At 38.5% G+C, this 17312-nt stretch overlaps 1 protein-coding gene across 1 annotated transcript in view; it reads right to left on the reverse strand.

Annotated features, from left to right (window-relative positions):
- Positions 1-9487: 9487 nt before the first annotated feature.
- iglon5 (IgLON family member 5) overlaps positions 9488-17312 on the reverse strand; it is a 145061-nt gene continuing 137236 nt past the window's right edge. The window contains exon 8 of the mRNA XM_011485677.4: positions 9488-12369. Coding sequence (XP_011483979.1) covers positions 12266-12369 — 104 coding nt within the window. The 3' untranslated portion in view covers positions 9488-12265. The remainder of the gene's footprint in view (positions 12370-17312) is intronic.

Genomic DNA, 17312 nt, shown 5'->3' on the forward strand with positions numbered 1-17312 from the left:
ATTTGTCCCACGTCTATAACTGTTTCTGGAGAATGTCTTAGGTGGCTTAGTGACAACAGTTGAGTGAAAAAAAAAAAACGGTCTTCAAACCAGATCTTTTGCATATCTTATGGTCATTGGTATGACTGCAACATTGTGAGGAGTTTGAGGTCCTCATCTTTAGTTACTCTGGTTTTAGTCTTTGAAGAACAAAGAGGTTCCTAGATTAGTCGATGTTTGGTGGATTTACAAAAAGCCCAAATAATACCTTTTCCACATCTATGCAATGTATGGGTCTTGTGATGGATCATAATCAAAAGTCCCCACTTTGGTTATAATAAAAAATAAACGTCTTTATTTTATTATGTTCATTGCATATTTTTTATATATTTTTTGTATTTCATTCTTTATACATAGGCTTTATTTTTTTATTTTTTATTTTTTTTTGACAGTAGTACATTTGTAGCTATTTTGAACATGCAAGACAAGGGTCTGTCGAATTTTAAAAAAATGTTTGTGCCCAATTTCTTGATCCCTTTGGCAAATGTCACAGGTCAAAGGACGAGAAACAGAGACGGAAGCAGGAATTGGCAGAATTAAATTACCTTCAATCCGATTGCTTTGAAAATGTCACAACAGCTGGGGGACATAATGTCAATAAAGCTACAGATGTGCTGAGATAGGATACAAAAAGTGGAGTCATAACTGTGGCATTCCAAACACATAATATACCGTATTTTCCGGACTATAAGTCGCCCTTTTTTTCACAGTTTGGCAAGTGGTGCGACTTATACTCCGCAGCGACTTATATTAGAACTAAATTGAAATAAATACATTGTTAACCCTCCTGTTATGTTCATTTGTGAGGAACAGAGATGATGTTCCTGGGTCAATTTGATGTATGAGGTATGTTAAGTGTTAAGAGGATGTTAAGTGACTCAGAGAATCAGCAAACCTTTTTTACAGTAAGATCTTGAAGGCTAAAAACACAATATTCTATTTTCCAATGATTTCATAGATTCAGAAATGCAATAAAAATGACAACTGTTTCTACAAATACAGGATGAAAACAGAGTATTAGCTGGTGAATGATGCTTCATGCAAAGAATAAATAAATAGGTTTGAGAAAGAATTACTGTGAAATTATGAGATAAACAGTCTGCTATGATTGTGTCATATGAGGTTGTGAAAGTTATTATTTCTTGGTCCCAGATTTTGTCAAACAAATTTCCCGTCAAAATGCGACTTATAGTCCAGTGCGACTTATCTGGGTTTTTTTCTACTTCATAATGCATTTTTGGGCTGGTGCGACTTATACTCCGGAGCAACTTATAGTCCGGAAAATACGGTATATAAATTTTGTCAGCAAAAATGTCCAAACCTGGAGTCACTGACAATTTCAGGGCAGACACTCCTGCATTAAGCCACTGACCAAAGTGTTTGTACAACTAATCTAAAAAACCTTTTTTGGTGGATTTAAAAATATAAATATATAACCTAAATACGGCTTTAAGTTGTTCAATGTGCCAATGATGTTTCTCACTTTTCCCTGCATATATATAAAAAAAAGCACTGGACCTTTTAACCTTTTTAATTTGCTAATTTCAAACTTCATTTTTCAAAGAAAACACTCATTCTGTCTGTGTCATTTCACTCTGCTGAGAACCTTCCTCTTTATAAACGAGAATTCAGACAGTTCCCACATACAGGAAGACCCATACAAAATGTGTGAATTTATACAGAAGCCCTGAATTTAAACATCTGTCAGGCCACATGTGATATTTATATAAGATGCACAACAATCTGTAGACATATCAAAGTCCAGATACTGAACAGGCAAAAATGAAAAAAATAAAACTAATTTGAAAGAATTCTCTAACCGTGGCTACTTTAAAACCTCTTTCCTCTACCAGAAAACAAACCACACTCCATGAATTCTGGTAAAAACAAAAACGTTTTATTTTATTTGTCTCCCTTCACACTTTATTTTCTCTGAAAAAACAAAGACAAAAAAAATCAGTACAATCATTGCTTTATAGCACAAAACACTTGTCAGGGGGGAAGACAAATGCTTTTCTCCCTTCATTCTGTCTTGTGTGTTAACACTGATAAGATATCAAGAGAAGCAGTAAATACATTTAATCCTGTTTATAAATGAAGCTCACAGTCTGATCTGCAGAGTGCAAGTAAGAGACAGACAAACAAAAAAAACACATAAGATACTCATGAACTGCTTGCATGTGAATCCCCTTAAAATGCCCATGATGGAGCTAATTGCACGCTTGAGCATTCAATACGTGTATAGCTATGTACACACACATTTGCTCATCACATACAACAGGAGCAGAAGAGTGGGCAGATCTTCAGCACCGATGTGTGGCAGAGCATTTTCATACATTGTTTTTACCGTGAATGAGACAGATGATAGTAAAATTATTCAAAAAGAAAAGAGCAAGAGTGTTGTGTAATGTTTTCAGTGCATACTAATATTTATTCATCCATTGCTTCAAAGGTGGATTTTTCTAATAAGGTATGTTGTTAGTTAGAAATGGAATAATTTCCAGTTATTGAAAGGCCTTTGCTACAATCTAAAATGTAGTCTTGACATGTACTGGAGTTTACCCAGAGGTGACTTCCTGTCAGCCTGCAACCCCTCTGTCTGTCATTGCTATAACTGCAGTATTAATCAGCACAAAAACACCAGTTGAGGCTGTCACTTGTGAAAGAAATCCAACTTTTTCCCTGTCAGTTTTCAGCACCACAACCAATATTTACCCATCCCTTGATTGACAAGGAAAATGCCAAGCGTGGGATGGTAATTCACAGAGGCCAAGTAATGGGACCCTTTCCATGTTTGAGATGTGAGGTGGGCGACTTAATGACTAGATTCCCTCTTTTGTGTTGCATGGTCCACGCAAATGTTGCTATAAGTCAGCTGGCGGAGTGCAGCATGCTGTTCATTAGCCAGACGCTTCTGTTGTTGAAGAGGTGAGTGATTGACAGGATGCCATCTGTGGCCACAGGGAGCAAGAGTATCTATCTATCTATCTATCTATCTATCTATCTATCTATCTATCTATCTATCTATCTATCTATCTATCTATCTATCTATCTATCTATCTATCTATCTATCTATCTATCTATCTATCTATCTATCTATCTATCTATCTATCTATCTATCTATCTATCTATCTATCTATCTATCTATCTATCTATCTATCTATCTATCTATCACAAAATCAAACAAATTGATTGCCTCATATCAGCTTTGTTTGTGGCGTCACTAATGGATGTCCAGTGCAAAACAAATTTTGCTGACTCGTACAGGTGGTTTGGCAGAAAGTTTTATGCCGGATGACTTTCCCGATACAACCTATAGGGGACTGGCACAGTGGGACCTAGACTTGGGCTCTCATGTAGCTACATAGTTAGGCAGTAGCATGAAGGGTCTTGCCCACACTGGATGAAGCTTATTGTGCCCCCTGGGAAATGAACCCTGGTATGACCTACATGCAGCACACTGAGCTATCCAGCGGCTTCTCTTGACTACATGTTAATGAGCTAAAGAAAAGCAATTTCAGAGCGAGTTTTCATTGATGTGTTTTATGTGCATTCTGATTTTTTTTCTTTTTTTAAGTTCATTGAAAAAATGTGCAAATATCCAAAATTGTTGGCAATGCGTGGGTTCTCTCCGGGGTCTCCGGCTTCCTCCCACCATCTAAAAACATGCTTCATAGGTTAATTGGCAACTCTAAATTGACCATAGGTGTGAGTGTGAGTGCGAGAGTGAATGGATGTGTGAGTGAGGACATTCTACCCTGCAACAAACTGGCGACTTGTTCAGGGTGTCCCCCCTGCCTTCGCCCACAAGTGGCCGGGATAGGCTCCGGCAGCCCCGTGACCCCGAAAGGGATAAAACGGTTAAGAAAATGAATGTTGGCAAACCTTTTTTCATGCTCCCTTGCATCTATGGGATAAAATATTTATTTATGAACGGAGAGGGAAACACATTTTTAGGTTAATTCAACTGAACCCTGTTTCTGCTTATTGCCATAGGCTTTGTTGACATGTTCAGACATGTTCTGGTCAGACTTCCTGGAAATTGTGCTGGCTCTATCTCTTCCACAAACATCTTCCTCATGCCATCTTTTTCTTTTCATCTGTATCCTTATCTCAGCTTCATCTTTGTCTCCTAGCAGCTGTCTTGTTTCTTTTTGTAAGGTGTACCTCCTCCATACAACAACTCGATCTTTTTTGTCTATGTCACCCTCTACTGGATAAAATAAGTAAAACTTAGTAAAAAAAGCAGTGCTGCCCTACAATAATTGTGGGATGCTTCAGTGAAGTCTGGACTACTGACTGTATATAAAATCTGAACTGAGTAAATGTTGTATCACCCATAAAATTTAAATTTTAATTCAGTCACCATTTTTTCATGGAACAGATGTCGCCATGTTGGAACCAGAAAAAGTTAGTAAGCTGTGATTAGTCAGAGTGACTCTGAGGCATCATTTCTATGGCAATCACTCTCACCAATTAAGAGTAATTTTGTTGGAAGTCCACACCCCTATAATCAAAAGGAAGCAGACATGGGAAATCAGTCAATCAAATGCTTAAAATGTTTGATGTGAGACCACATACTTTCATCGAGGTGTCTGATGGGCCAGTTTATAACGTGAATAACTTGCTGACTAAATATCAGGGAAAAATTAGCATTAACAAGAGAATGTTTAAAAAAGGAAGCAGAGTAAGAGTTGTTATTCAGACAAACAAAATGACTAAGTAACAGCAGTTTTTTTTCCAAATAGAGAATGGAATTTTGGGTTCTTGGAGCCAGCGGGTACTTCCTGTTCGAATGCGAGAGCGAGGGGTCACTCAGTCCCTGTTCTCATATACAGTGAATGGCCTGGAGAAGTGCAACTTTTTGACTTATTGACTGAACCTGGGATAAAAGCTCAAGTGCCTGAAGCCTCTGTAACCAGATCTTGCATTAATAGCAATTATATTGGAAGATATTATATTGGATGTGACTTTTTAAAATCCTTTGGTTTTATTGAAAAATGTACACAAATTGTACACAAAATGTGCACTTTGTGTTTGTGATCTTTTGGCCATCAAATCCTCAGCTCAATGAATACTCTTACCGGCATTGCTATAACTTGTTTTTTTTTTCAGTAATTTGGGAAAAGCTGGGATTCAGCCAAAATGGTAACAAATATAGAAATGTTGAAGCATTTTTGATTTCAAAGATGACCACTTTTACAACTGTTAATATTTAAACAGCAAAAGTTCTGTATTGAGATATTAGTTGCTGTGTTATACAATGATTGCACATTATATCATCTCCAGCCTATCACTGAACATGTCTGATGGCGTTACTAGCTGGTTAAGTGTTCTCGTTCTCTCCATGATGAAGATAATCCCTGGCTCATTTCAGTCTGGCACATGGTATACTAATGCATGCATTATCTGAAGTAAATGGAACAGTATTGGACCCTAATGCACTGATAGCATTAACTTTGCTCGTGAAGGCTGAATAAGCCTGCACATAGTTTGTAAACAATGGATAATTGGGATAATAAATGGGAATTAAGCATGCTTTGCAGTAAAGGATATAAGCAGGGGATTTGGTATAATGCTACTCATTCATATGTAACTGTCTCTGTGATCTAGCACATGCTTTTGGTAGAGAGACTCTGGCGCCTACAAATGCTCACTTCTCAAACTAAGTGTTAGTGTGTGACAACTGCAGCTCTAACAGCTAGATGCAAGCCTCTACAGATATAGTCACAAACACTAATATATAAAAATGTCTCCTGGCTACATGTCTTTCTTAATTCAATACATTTACTAAATAACATTTGCTAACAGCAGCATGTTACGTAACCCAAACAGCATACAGTCAGCCTGGACTGACTTAAAAAGTAAAATAAGTTATTAATTTTTCATTTCTTGGATGTGAGTCAGGGCTTTGAACACAGTTTACTGAGCTGACATTACAGCTTGCCCAAATAGTTCCACAGAAGGGCTTAAAATCAATGTGCAATTAGGGGTGTCTTATATCAAGCGCGATAAATTATTTTCTCTCTTCTAAGGCTGCTTTATAGACACTTGATCAATCCAGTTTCTGGGCCCAGTGGAGAAATTGCTCTATTCCAAAGCCATTCGGTCGAAGGTATTGATTAACTATTGCATTTTGAATTAAAGGGCTGTCACATATCTGTTGTATGCCTTATAGGTGTAAGAAAGGCAACCATTTGCACATGCAGTTAAACATTAAAGCAACACAGTAAAACTAAATCTGAGCTAGCTAACTTTTTATTTTTTTGCTTTTTACCTCTCTTGATTTTAAATTAAAAAAAAATAATGACTGTACCATTTTAATAGGACTCTTCAGTGCAGTACTTGTCCTTGCCCTCTAAAGAGCTTAATTACATGACTACTATTGGTACAGGCAGTCCATTCTGATACTTAATCTTACATTTCATGTTCCAAGTGTTGAACAAAACATTCAAATTTTGTATGCCAAATTTTAACTAAATCGTAGATGAAATGCATTTATCAAAGTCTTAAAAATGCAATTTTCTTTGAACTCTAAAACAACACTTGTGTGGCTTTATAACAGATTCTGTAAACAGATCACAATAAGCTCCAGCTACAGGAGCCAATCAACAATTCCTCATCAGGGTGGGCTAAATGTAATTGGGAGTTGCAAAATGATCTTGTTTATATCACTGTAACCTCACTAAACCTGTCGACGTGTTATTTACTCTGTTAAACTAGACAAAACTACTTTTGTGATCAAGGCTTTGTTAATGCTGTTCACATTATGTGATGCAGCCATAAATAGTTTGTGTTCTCTTGGGGAAGACACTCAAGTGTTTTTTTTTTGTTTTTTTTTTAATGCAATCAGATTGTCTGTCTGTCTTTTTCTACTAGATGGAAAGTTCATTCTGTGGTTAGTGTCATCCCATCTGCCTCTGGCTTACAGCTTTTGCATTTCCATTGTCAGGATAAACTCCTGCCGACTCCTCAGTCCAGGTGTTTTGTCAGCAGGAACGTCATCTATCCACCATTTGAGCTCCTGTTGGTTCTGCTGGTTTCTTTCCAATGCACCACGTCCTGTTGCACTTAAAGGATGATTAATGCACAGTGCTGTGCAGAAGCTTTCTCTGCAGATGTTTCTATCTTTATCGATGATTCAAAAGCAATAGTTGTCATTAAGTGCCGTGCTCGAGCAAGAAAAAGCAGAAATCCTGTAGCACATGTCCTTCCTTTTCTGAATTTAAAACTTGCACATTTGCTGTCTGCAAAGAAAATCTGTCAAAGTGCATGCACAATGGTCCTTAGAAGAACAATTGAATCTGTTAGTTCACAAGGGGCCCGAGTCCAAGAGGTTTGTTTTTCCCAGGAAATGATTTTAATTGCATAGCTTAAAGGGAGGCTACACCAAACAATTAATACTTTACCCAGATTTAGCACCAGTTCATAGCTTACAAATGCTATAATATGAACCCCCTCACTTTTATCATTTCAGAGGACTAGCAAACTAAAGTCTCTGAACTTGGGCCCTTCTTGAATTAATCCTTGTGCTATCTTAGGCTACGTTCACACTGCAGGGCTTAATGCTCAATTCCGATTTTTTGAAAAAATCCGAATTGTTTGCTAGACCGTTCACATTTCCAAGTAAATCCGAACTTTTGTGATCTACAGTGTGACCGTGAAACAACCCAGAGTTGACCCGCATGCGCAGAAGAGTACTCAACATCGAATGACGTCACTCGTTGTTTGCGGAAGTAGCTTACGTTAACATGGATGTCAACAACAGTGTTGTCAACAACGGAGCTCTTTTTTCATTAATAAATTTATTTTCACAAAGGAGCCAGCACAATAACAATCTTCCCTTTTTTAAGAAGGCATTGGAGCCGGGATTGTCTGTAACCACTGTTGTGGAATGGGAATGTGTATGTATTGGGCCCACGCGCGCGCGCGTTTGTGTAAGGGACAGGAGAAGAGTGCGTGCAGCGGGAGAGAATGGGAGGGGCGGCAGTGTGGGCGTGCATTCATGTTGTGTGTTACGGAGGAAGGACAACGGTAATAAAAGAAGGTTTCCCCCAGAATAAATGCAATGGACTCTTTATTAACCCATTCCGGAGAATCCTGGAGAATCTAAGGGTCAGAACAGTCAGGAGGAGGATCCGCCTTGGGTCCCCCGCGCTTCTGACCACGGTCAGGAAGGGGAGAAAGAAAAAAAAAGTACTCGCGAGAAAATGTTCAACACCACGCTCGGCCATTTAGCTGTTAATTTTTTTCAAAAACCGCCCGGTTGCGATAAGAGCCCTGGAGTTTGGCCTGAATAGTGCTGTCACCCCAAATATTAATACAATCGGGGACATCGCTTCCCTTCCACTGACGGGTCTCTGCAGCATCGTCCGCCGTGGTTGCTGTTTATGTTCTCGTTCCCGCCTATTTCAACGCAGAATGATGACGTTTGTTGCGTATCGATGACGTACGATTCAGATTTAGGTGGCCTGGCCGGTCAGACGGCGGTCGCAATTGAAAAGATCGGATACGTTTCGGATTCAGGACGGCAAACCCAAGTGGCCTGGGTCGCATTTGAAAAGATCGGATATGTGTCATTCAGACTGTCATGAAAAGATCGGAATTGGGTCGCATAGGGGCAAAAAAATCAGAATTGGGTCGTTTCAGCCTGCAGTGTGAACGTAGCCTTAGATGACCCCACCCTTGCATTACCGTGTTCTCCCTACCATGACAAAGGTGGATAAAGGTGGAAAGATTTCATGTAATCCATGGACACCAGTGAAGATCACAAATCATTGAAGAAAAAAGGTTCAGCGCACTGTCTAGTGGGTCTAGATGACCCAACTCCCAATGTTAAAGTGACTAAGATAGCACAAGGGTTACACAGGGGCGCTGCTATATTGGATAACTAGTGCTGCCATCTATGGGATAAAGCAAAACCCATGCAAGAGAGGCCCAAGTCCAGGAATTTTGCACTTAATGTATTGTAACCCTTGTGCTATACTAGGCACTTTAACATTGGGAGTTGGGTCATCTAGACCCCACTAGACAGTGCTCTGAACCTTTTTTCTTAAATGATTTGTGATCTTCACTGGTGTTCATGGATTACATGAAATCTTTCCACCTTTATCCACCTTTGTCATGGTAGGAATAACACATCAATGCAAGGGTGGGGTCATCTAAGATAGCACAAGGGTTAAATGTCAAGCATAGTCGAAACATTACAACGGACTTGGGACTTTTTTGCACACAATCAGATAGCTTTTCCCTTGAAGACCATAGAACATATAACATCTCTATTTAGAAAAATTGTGGACTTGGGCCCCTTTTGAAATAACTGATTAATTTGCATTTTAAAAAAACTAATTAGATTTTGGTAGTGTATTAAATTTGACTGCACTAAAATGCATCATGATCCATGAACCCTTTTAAAAATAAATCTAGATAGTATTCACAAAAGCTTGGATTCTCTTTAGAAAAGTTCTATTTTATTACACTTTCCCCTGTTATACTTGCAAACCTCAACACAACATATTATTTTTTTATATTCCATCCATACACAAACAGTGACTTTCTTTTTTCAAACCAAAGCTGACAGACAAGGCATGTTTTATATGTCTGTATTTGTCTTCTCTTTTTGTTTTTTCTCTTCACTAAGTACAATTTATGTACACATAGATGCTATATTCCACTCAAAAACCCAGTGAGGTGCTGACTTATAACAGAATGTGAACAATAAAAATAATATTTAAAAAAAGACAATAAAAAAAAAAATCAGCCTGCTCTTGTGCTTAAAAATGAATCCATTGTTGGTTTGGAGCAACAAAATTCATGCAGTGTCTTTGTTCACACACAACCCAAATCTGCTGCAAAGAGCATGACCTTGTGGTTACAATATGAAGTGTCAAATGAAGGGCCATTTAAAGAGAGCGTCACAATCATTTCAGAGGACTGTACACAATAAAAGTACAACAATAGACTAATTTGATAGAGCTTGTTAATGGCAGATTATTTTAAATATTACACCACAGCTTTAACCATGACTGAAATCTCTCGCACATTAGACTCAAGGGTTATTGCTGCCTCGAAAGAAAATTCAAAAGAACATAAGACAATTAAGACATTTGATTTAATGTTAAGCAATTTTCTCAGAACATCGCAGGAGTCAGGAATCAGGAATCAGCCGAGGTGAACTCCCCATGCTGGCTGACAATGGCAAATTTGCATAAAGTTGCTGAACAGAGCACTGCCACCGAGTTGAAATACAGGCCTTCTTCTGTTTCTGTTGTGCAGGGGAAGTGGATAATTGTGCCATGGGGGTTTGGAGTGCTCATGCCTGCATGTCACAGGTATACACAGGAGGGAGGACTGGTGCATCAAGGCAAGGTTGTCCTTGAAGAGGATTCCTGTCACTGACTGGATTGAGCTTGATTTATGGTAGCCATAACTGGATGGGAGGAAGGACAGGTGGAGCTTAGGCTTCTCCTCTTAGCCAGCCACAGGTAACAGCTAATTACATCTTTATCTGCCAGCATTCTGGCAGGGAAAGAACTGACTTACAGCCACGACCAAAAAGTGACATGGATTTAAATCATTCATCTCGCTGGTCCAAGTGGACACTTAATGACAAGTGGACAAATGTGTTGCGAATGTGTGTTTGATGCAGTTAACAGCTTGACACAGAGAATCAAATACAGAAATTGTTACAAATTATAAATTATACCACCAGTCGCCGCTTCCGGACTTACATGAAATGACCCCTCAGGAAAGTTTCTGATGTGTTTTTAAAAAGCTTGTCATGGCAAAATAGAGCACATCACTTTGAAAACTTTACACCTTTTTTTGATTTTTTTCTTTTTTCACTGAAGTTGTTCAATGGTGTGAATAGGTTACAAAAAAAGCTCTATTAACCCCCCCCCCCCCCCCCACCCACGCATGACTCTTCACCATCAGATCTTGATTTTTTTCTCACATGGATTTACTATTCATAGTTATTCAAATACTCATTAACATCATCATCATCAGTATTATTATTAACACCAAAAAAGTAAAAGCAGGTAACCTTGCAGAGTAGAACAGACACAGTGCCGGGAAGGGACAGAGGGAGGGGAGGGTATGGACTCACAACGGGAACATCTCTAACCAGTACATGCTATCAACAAGTGACAAAGAGGATGGAGCTGCAGCTTTGAAACAAAGTAAATTATGTCTCTTTGCTGCTTCACAAGGCTGCAGCGAAGCCGAGGCTTCCTGGAGGTGCCTGATTGGTGCGAGGGCAACTTATGGTTGCCAGATCAGCCTCTGTACTGCATATATTTACACTGCGGGATAGGGGAGGAAAGAGAAGGGAAGGTGAGGGGGGAGTGACACACAGCAGAAAACACCACGATGATGCAAAGGTGAGACCAGACGGAGCACTTCAAACAGAGGGGAGGATGGGGGGATGGACAGGTTTGGGTAGTGAGGGAGTCTGCATGCGAAACTTTAGTATAACCCCCTAAATTACATAAAGGGGCAGTTAAGACTGACGCCATCACCACCCACCTTTTTTTTTAAATACATTTTGACATCATCCATAGCAGCTTTACTGCTACACAGTTAAAAGAAATAATAGAAAAAAAGCACATGTCTATGTTTGTTTGTGTGCTTGAGGGGTGACACGTGATCACCATTTGGACAACTTTTAAAAGGTCATATGACTGCTCATACCATATTATACCCATCATTACTATAAATAACCGAATAAGTGGTTTCATTTTCATAAGGCAAACATTGTAGGTCAGTCAGCAGTCCTTGTAGTGTGAGCGTAAATAACCAACTCTTTGTTGGATTATCTATATTATCACTGGTCAGCTCCACCTTCAGTAATATACTCTGTTAACCTCGGCCCAAAACAGGGAAAACAAGGTGAGGGGGCAGTACCGAGTCAGACAAATGTGCAAGGCATTCTGGGAGACAAAAAGAAAAAAATTGATAGAGAGAGAACAGGGAAAATTATGTTGACAATCAGATGACCTCAAAATTAAATTGAGGATTTAGGGAAGGCTTGGAGTGGGGGAGGGGAGTGTTTGATGCAGTGATTCAATGGCTCCTGGAATAATGCATATTCTTTTCGTTCACAGTGATGGGTTCGTAATTAAAGAATTTAATTTCCGTTTTCCTTCGATAGAGAGGGAACGAGGGAGCGGAGGGAGAAGTGGGGCTATTGGGGGCGTTGAGGACGATTCCAAATGGAGTGGCATCATCACACCTTCAGCAGTAGAACAGCAGACATGGAAACCCAAGCACACACGCTGACACTCATCCCTGCATGTAGAGCAGTCCCTCGCCCCTGCAGGGATCCCGGTCCTGTGCAGAAGCAAAAAAAAAGAAAAAACAGCAGATGAAAATTAAATAAATTCAAAGGTGAAACCATACAGAACCCACTGGTACAATACATATCAAGCAGTCATCATTATTCGTTCGCAGACTCAACATAACAACATGGACCCATGTACTGTTGTCTCAGAAGCTTGTTAGCCGTTAGTCATGGGTTACACCTGTTTCTCAAGTTTGTTTTTACTTTCGGCTACTCCCTTTAGTGGCTGCCACAATTCGTCATCCCATTATTTCCATGTGTGATTTGGCTTTGTAAATGCCTTTACTAATCCAACCCTTCCATTAACCCGGGTTTATGACCAGCAAACGGAAAGACTGGAAAATGCCGCCATGTGGTTGGAGAAAACAACTGCCCCTGATAGTCCCAGATAGGGATGGATACTGTTTGGATTTAATCCAGTGCTGTATATGTTGGTACTGGTACAACTTGGCTATTAGTTTTGTTATCCATCCCTAGTCCAAGATGGCCTCCTGTCAAAAGACAATGTCAAGATAACAACACAAATATTTACCAATATGTATCTCAAAACAACAATAAAACATTGATTTTATGCATGGAAGCTCTTTGCAGGTTTTTAAACCTCAGTGATTTTTTTTTCTTGTTGAATAAAGGAACTGGCTTGCTTGTAACATACCTGGTGAAATGACATGGGTCTAAAATGTATTTTTAGTTTAAACTGCACTTTGATTTGGAAATGAAATGGATTCCTCCTGGGTCAAATACTTCCTTAGGATGACCTTAGAGACCTTGTCATACAGCCATTACGCTCATTTTGTGCATTTTCCACCTATGAAATTTCGGTCTTTCTTGATACACGCGTGATATACGTATTTCAAAAGTGTTTCTTGCTTTGTCACTTGGAAATGTGCGCAGATCTCCGTCAAGGGTTTTGGTTTGGTTGAGACTTTTGCAGTTTACACGTATTTAGTGTAGTTTATCCACAATTATTACAAAAATCGTATGCAATTGTGAATGAGTTTTGCGAGATACACAACTGAACTAGCTGCTGGTGAATAGGACCTATTGAATGGCTAAAAGACCCATCATCCTGATTCAATGTACCCAAAAATGGTAACAGCACCATACAACTACCACTCAATCAGTAGCCCCCACAACATGGAAGCTCCTACCAGACAGCAAAGCAGCTAAGATGAGCAGGCACATGGCTCAATACATAAGTTTGGCCCAGAAAGAGATTGGAAGGAACAGTGTAAGAGATGGGCGTGTGAGGTGTGAATCAACAGCGATGGAGGTTAACGTTCAGATGCTAGCCTACTACAGTGTGTGACACTGTTCAGCACATACCAGGAGGTAACACAATCAATGTCAAGGACAGCTACAAGTACCTTGGTACCATAACTAGGTTACAAGGAAAGCAGAGACCACCAAACCACCACACAGAGTAAGGCAAGTCCTCAAAGTTCAGCTAAATATTAAGAACAAAGTCCGGGCTGCTGAGACCTCTACCCTGCTTGTCGTCCGAGCTGCTGAAACTTCTGCCCTGCGTGTCATCAAATACTCGGTAACATAGTAAGATGACCAAGAGATTAAGGCCACTAAAACTAAAACAAGATAAATCCTTACAATGCATGGAGGATTTCACTCCAAATCCAGCACCTTGACACACTCTTAGTAGAAAGAGGGTAGTCAATTATCCAAGACGAAACAAGTTTCGTCAACAAAAACAAGGGAAGATCCCACCATTGTCTGATTAACTCTAAACTCAAAGACAGCTCAGAGGTACTAATGGTAGTACAGGAGAAGGCTTTAAATACAAGATCAGGCTAGAATCTACCACAGCAGCCAGGACTCCAGCTGCTGGCTGTGCAGAGACACCCCTGGGAAAATCCACCACATAACAACAGAATGTAAGATAAGATTTTAGTAGGCAAGGCAAGTGTGGAACACTATAACCAAGTGACAGACATATTGTACATAAACATTTGTGCCAAGTATAGGCTGGAAGACCCAAGGTTGAGATCCTCAACTACCTACCAACAGTAGTTAAAGTAACCAACCTATACTGTGGGACTTCCAAAGAAAGACAAATAAATTGGCAATGACTAACTAACTTAATATAGATTTAAATAACATACTTCACATCATTAATAATTTTGGATGTTAATACATTAAAATACATGTGTCCACTACAGGCAACTTGTAAAGAGATTTATAGCAAAAGAAATTCCCATAAAAAACAGTTTTTCAATAAAGATGTATGGGATAATACGTTTCATCAGGGAGGAGATATACCGTAGATACCATGTAGACAGGACCAACTGACTCAAATTTATTACCCATGGTCCATCCGCCTCCTTAATAAGCATGTCAAAGGCCTTGACATCTGTATAGACATTTTACTGGATTTGTAATGCTTTTATAATTGTCCTATTCTTATGATTACTTGTGCACATTGACATGATGGCAGCCTTAAATTTAGTTGTGCTCCTTGATAATTGAAAATAAAGCATTCTATTCTATTTTATTTGCTATAAATATAATTTTTTATCAATTATTTGCGCAAATGCCAATTTGAGAGTGAATAATGTAATGCCTGTATGTTCACACAGCTGACCGTATGATTTTATTCTCCAGGTTTTTTTTCCTTTTTGACGATCTATATTTATATTTGGTTTGTATACTGCTCAATGAAATACTCAATTTTTCTAAAGACGTTGCAAACATGAATTTTTCTCACTTAAATGTTTAACCTGACTTAGTTTTTCAGGTGAATCAATGAAAAGACTGACCTTACCTTAATCCCCCAGCTAACTGTTTACCTAATAAATATGAATAAATATTAGATCCTTTTTGAAAAATACATCTCTTTAGGTATGTCTTGTAAACCGTAAAAAAGTGTTTTTGATCATAGTTTTTACCATATGCACTATAGAACTGTATGGCAGACTGTGGCATTAAAGTGTTTTTCTTATAAATATAAAAACATATAATGTGATCATTTAAAGCCTTTAAATAATTGATATCATTGGAGCTTTTTTGCTTCATTTTGTTGGTTTTAATCAAGCTTTGTGTTAAAGTTGAGGGTTGTGTGCCCACTCAGTCACAACACACCAGGTGAAAGTTTCCAATCAACCAGCTGTTTCTGTTTTCTGGTAATTTGACCCAAGTGTATTTAAGTTCAGGAATTTCTCTATGCTGCTGACAGATTTCCCTGCTCTCATTTTGGCAGGTCATGATGTGATTTGTGGTCAATACATATCTTATTGGTTTTCCTTTTACTGTTGGCTTCCTTTATATCATATAAATTTAATTTTAAATAAGATGTCAGCCACACGATGAGTCTTGGCAAAAGCTCAGTTGTGTTTTGAAATGGCAATTTACTGTTTTATTCAAAAGCTGTGCAATTGCAGTTTCAAACTGTTGTATTTGCATTTTTTCCCCTAAGAAATGGTCAATTAAATTATTTTTTTTGTGTTCAATATTTTTGTTTAATGTTTTCATTTTTCCATTATGATAAATTATTTTTCTCATTAAAATAGCATCCTAGGCTGCTATATAAAAGCAAATACATGTCCACATTTAGGTTGGATAATTAGCCATTTAAACCATCAGACCAATAAGCCTACAGATGGTTCAAGTCAATTTAAAAAAACAAAAAAAAACTATTCACTGTGCTACTTCCCTTGAGCAAAACCTGTCATAAAGTCATAAATTTTACTTAACATAGTCTGTTTTTAACACAAATTATTTGGAAGTAATATTTAACGATTCAAGTAACCTGAATGTGTTCTGTCTTGTGTAACCGAGGCACAAAAAGCTTATTATATTCAGGGTTGTTCTTTATACTCATTAAAAAGCATAAATTTTGACACACATTAAAAACTAATGCCGTTAAGTTACTAATGCTCCAGTCGAGACACCAGAACATGATAACATGCAACCTGGATTAATGTGTAGAACTACACCTCCATTCCTAAATTCCTCCTGTTCCATGGCACCGTATTAGTCACAGGGCTTGTTGCTGTGTTTGGCTATAAATTAATAAAATGAATGTTGCAGACAGGAATTAATTTAAATTCACTGAATTAACTATTTATGAAGCAAATATAGTTTCACATGTGTAGAAAAAAATGTGTTTATCCAAAGTGAAAGAAAATAGTCTATTTGAAGTAAACTTTGATTTTAGTTAATAGGGGTTTAAAGTGTAAGCTTACTGGTTACTGCTAGTCATTTGTCCTTGATTTGATCATAAGTTGGTGTGCAGGCCTTTGTAAGTGCTGAAACCTTGTCTTCTGTGCTTAAGCATTCAGGTCTTAGGATGGGAACCAAACCCAGGCTGATAAGGAAGAAAAAAACTCTCACCTATGATTTTCAGAAAAACAATTGATTCATCAAAATAATTTCTTACAAATAATTACCCCCCCCAGTTTTAGTGAACATTGGTATTGAAGAAAACCAGACTCACAATGTTATTTTTCATGTTTGTAGAGATCGCCCTCTTAGCCTTTCGGGTGGTCCTATTAGGAGCTGCCGCAGCAAATCATCACCCCTATCTAACTCTATTGTCTGTATTCTTCTGATCCTCACCAAACACCCTCATGTTCCCTGTTCTCCGTCACTACATCCACGAACTTGCTCTTTGGTCTTCCTTTTAGACCTCTTTCCTAGCCGCTCAAACCTCGGCAGCCTTTAGCCAACATAATGTTTGCTGGTATAAAATCATGAATTATAAATTGTTACCCCCCCCCATAATTGTGGAGTCTATTTAAAGTGGCTCTAAGAGCTGAGGACTGCATGCAGATGTATACAGGTAAGAGACTAAAACACAAAACGGCTGGAGGGTTAACTAAACACATTAATCCTTTGAAAAACAAATTTAAGGTATGGAAATAAGTAACAGAAGGAGTCTAATATTAAATAGAAATTCTCTGTGTATAATGACCCTATGCTG

Source organism: Oryzias latipes, chromosome 16 (genome assembly GCF_053564925.1).
Source record: "Oryzias latipes strain Hd-rR chromosome 16, Olatipes_Hd-rR_3.1".
NCBI classification, from domain to species: domain Eukaryota; kingdom Metazoa; phylum Chordata; class Actinopteri; order Beloniformes; family Adrianichthyidae; genus Oryzias; species Oryzias latipes.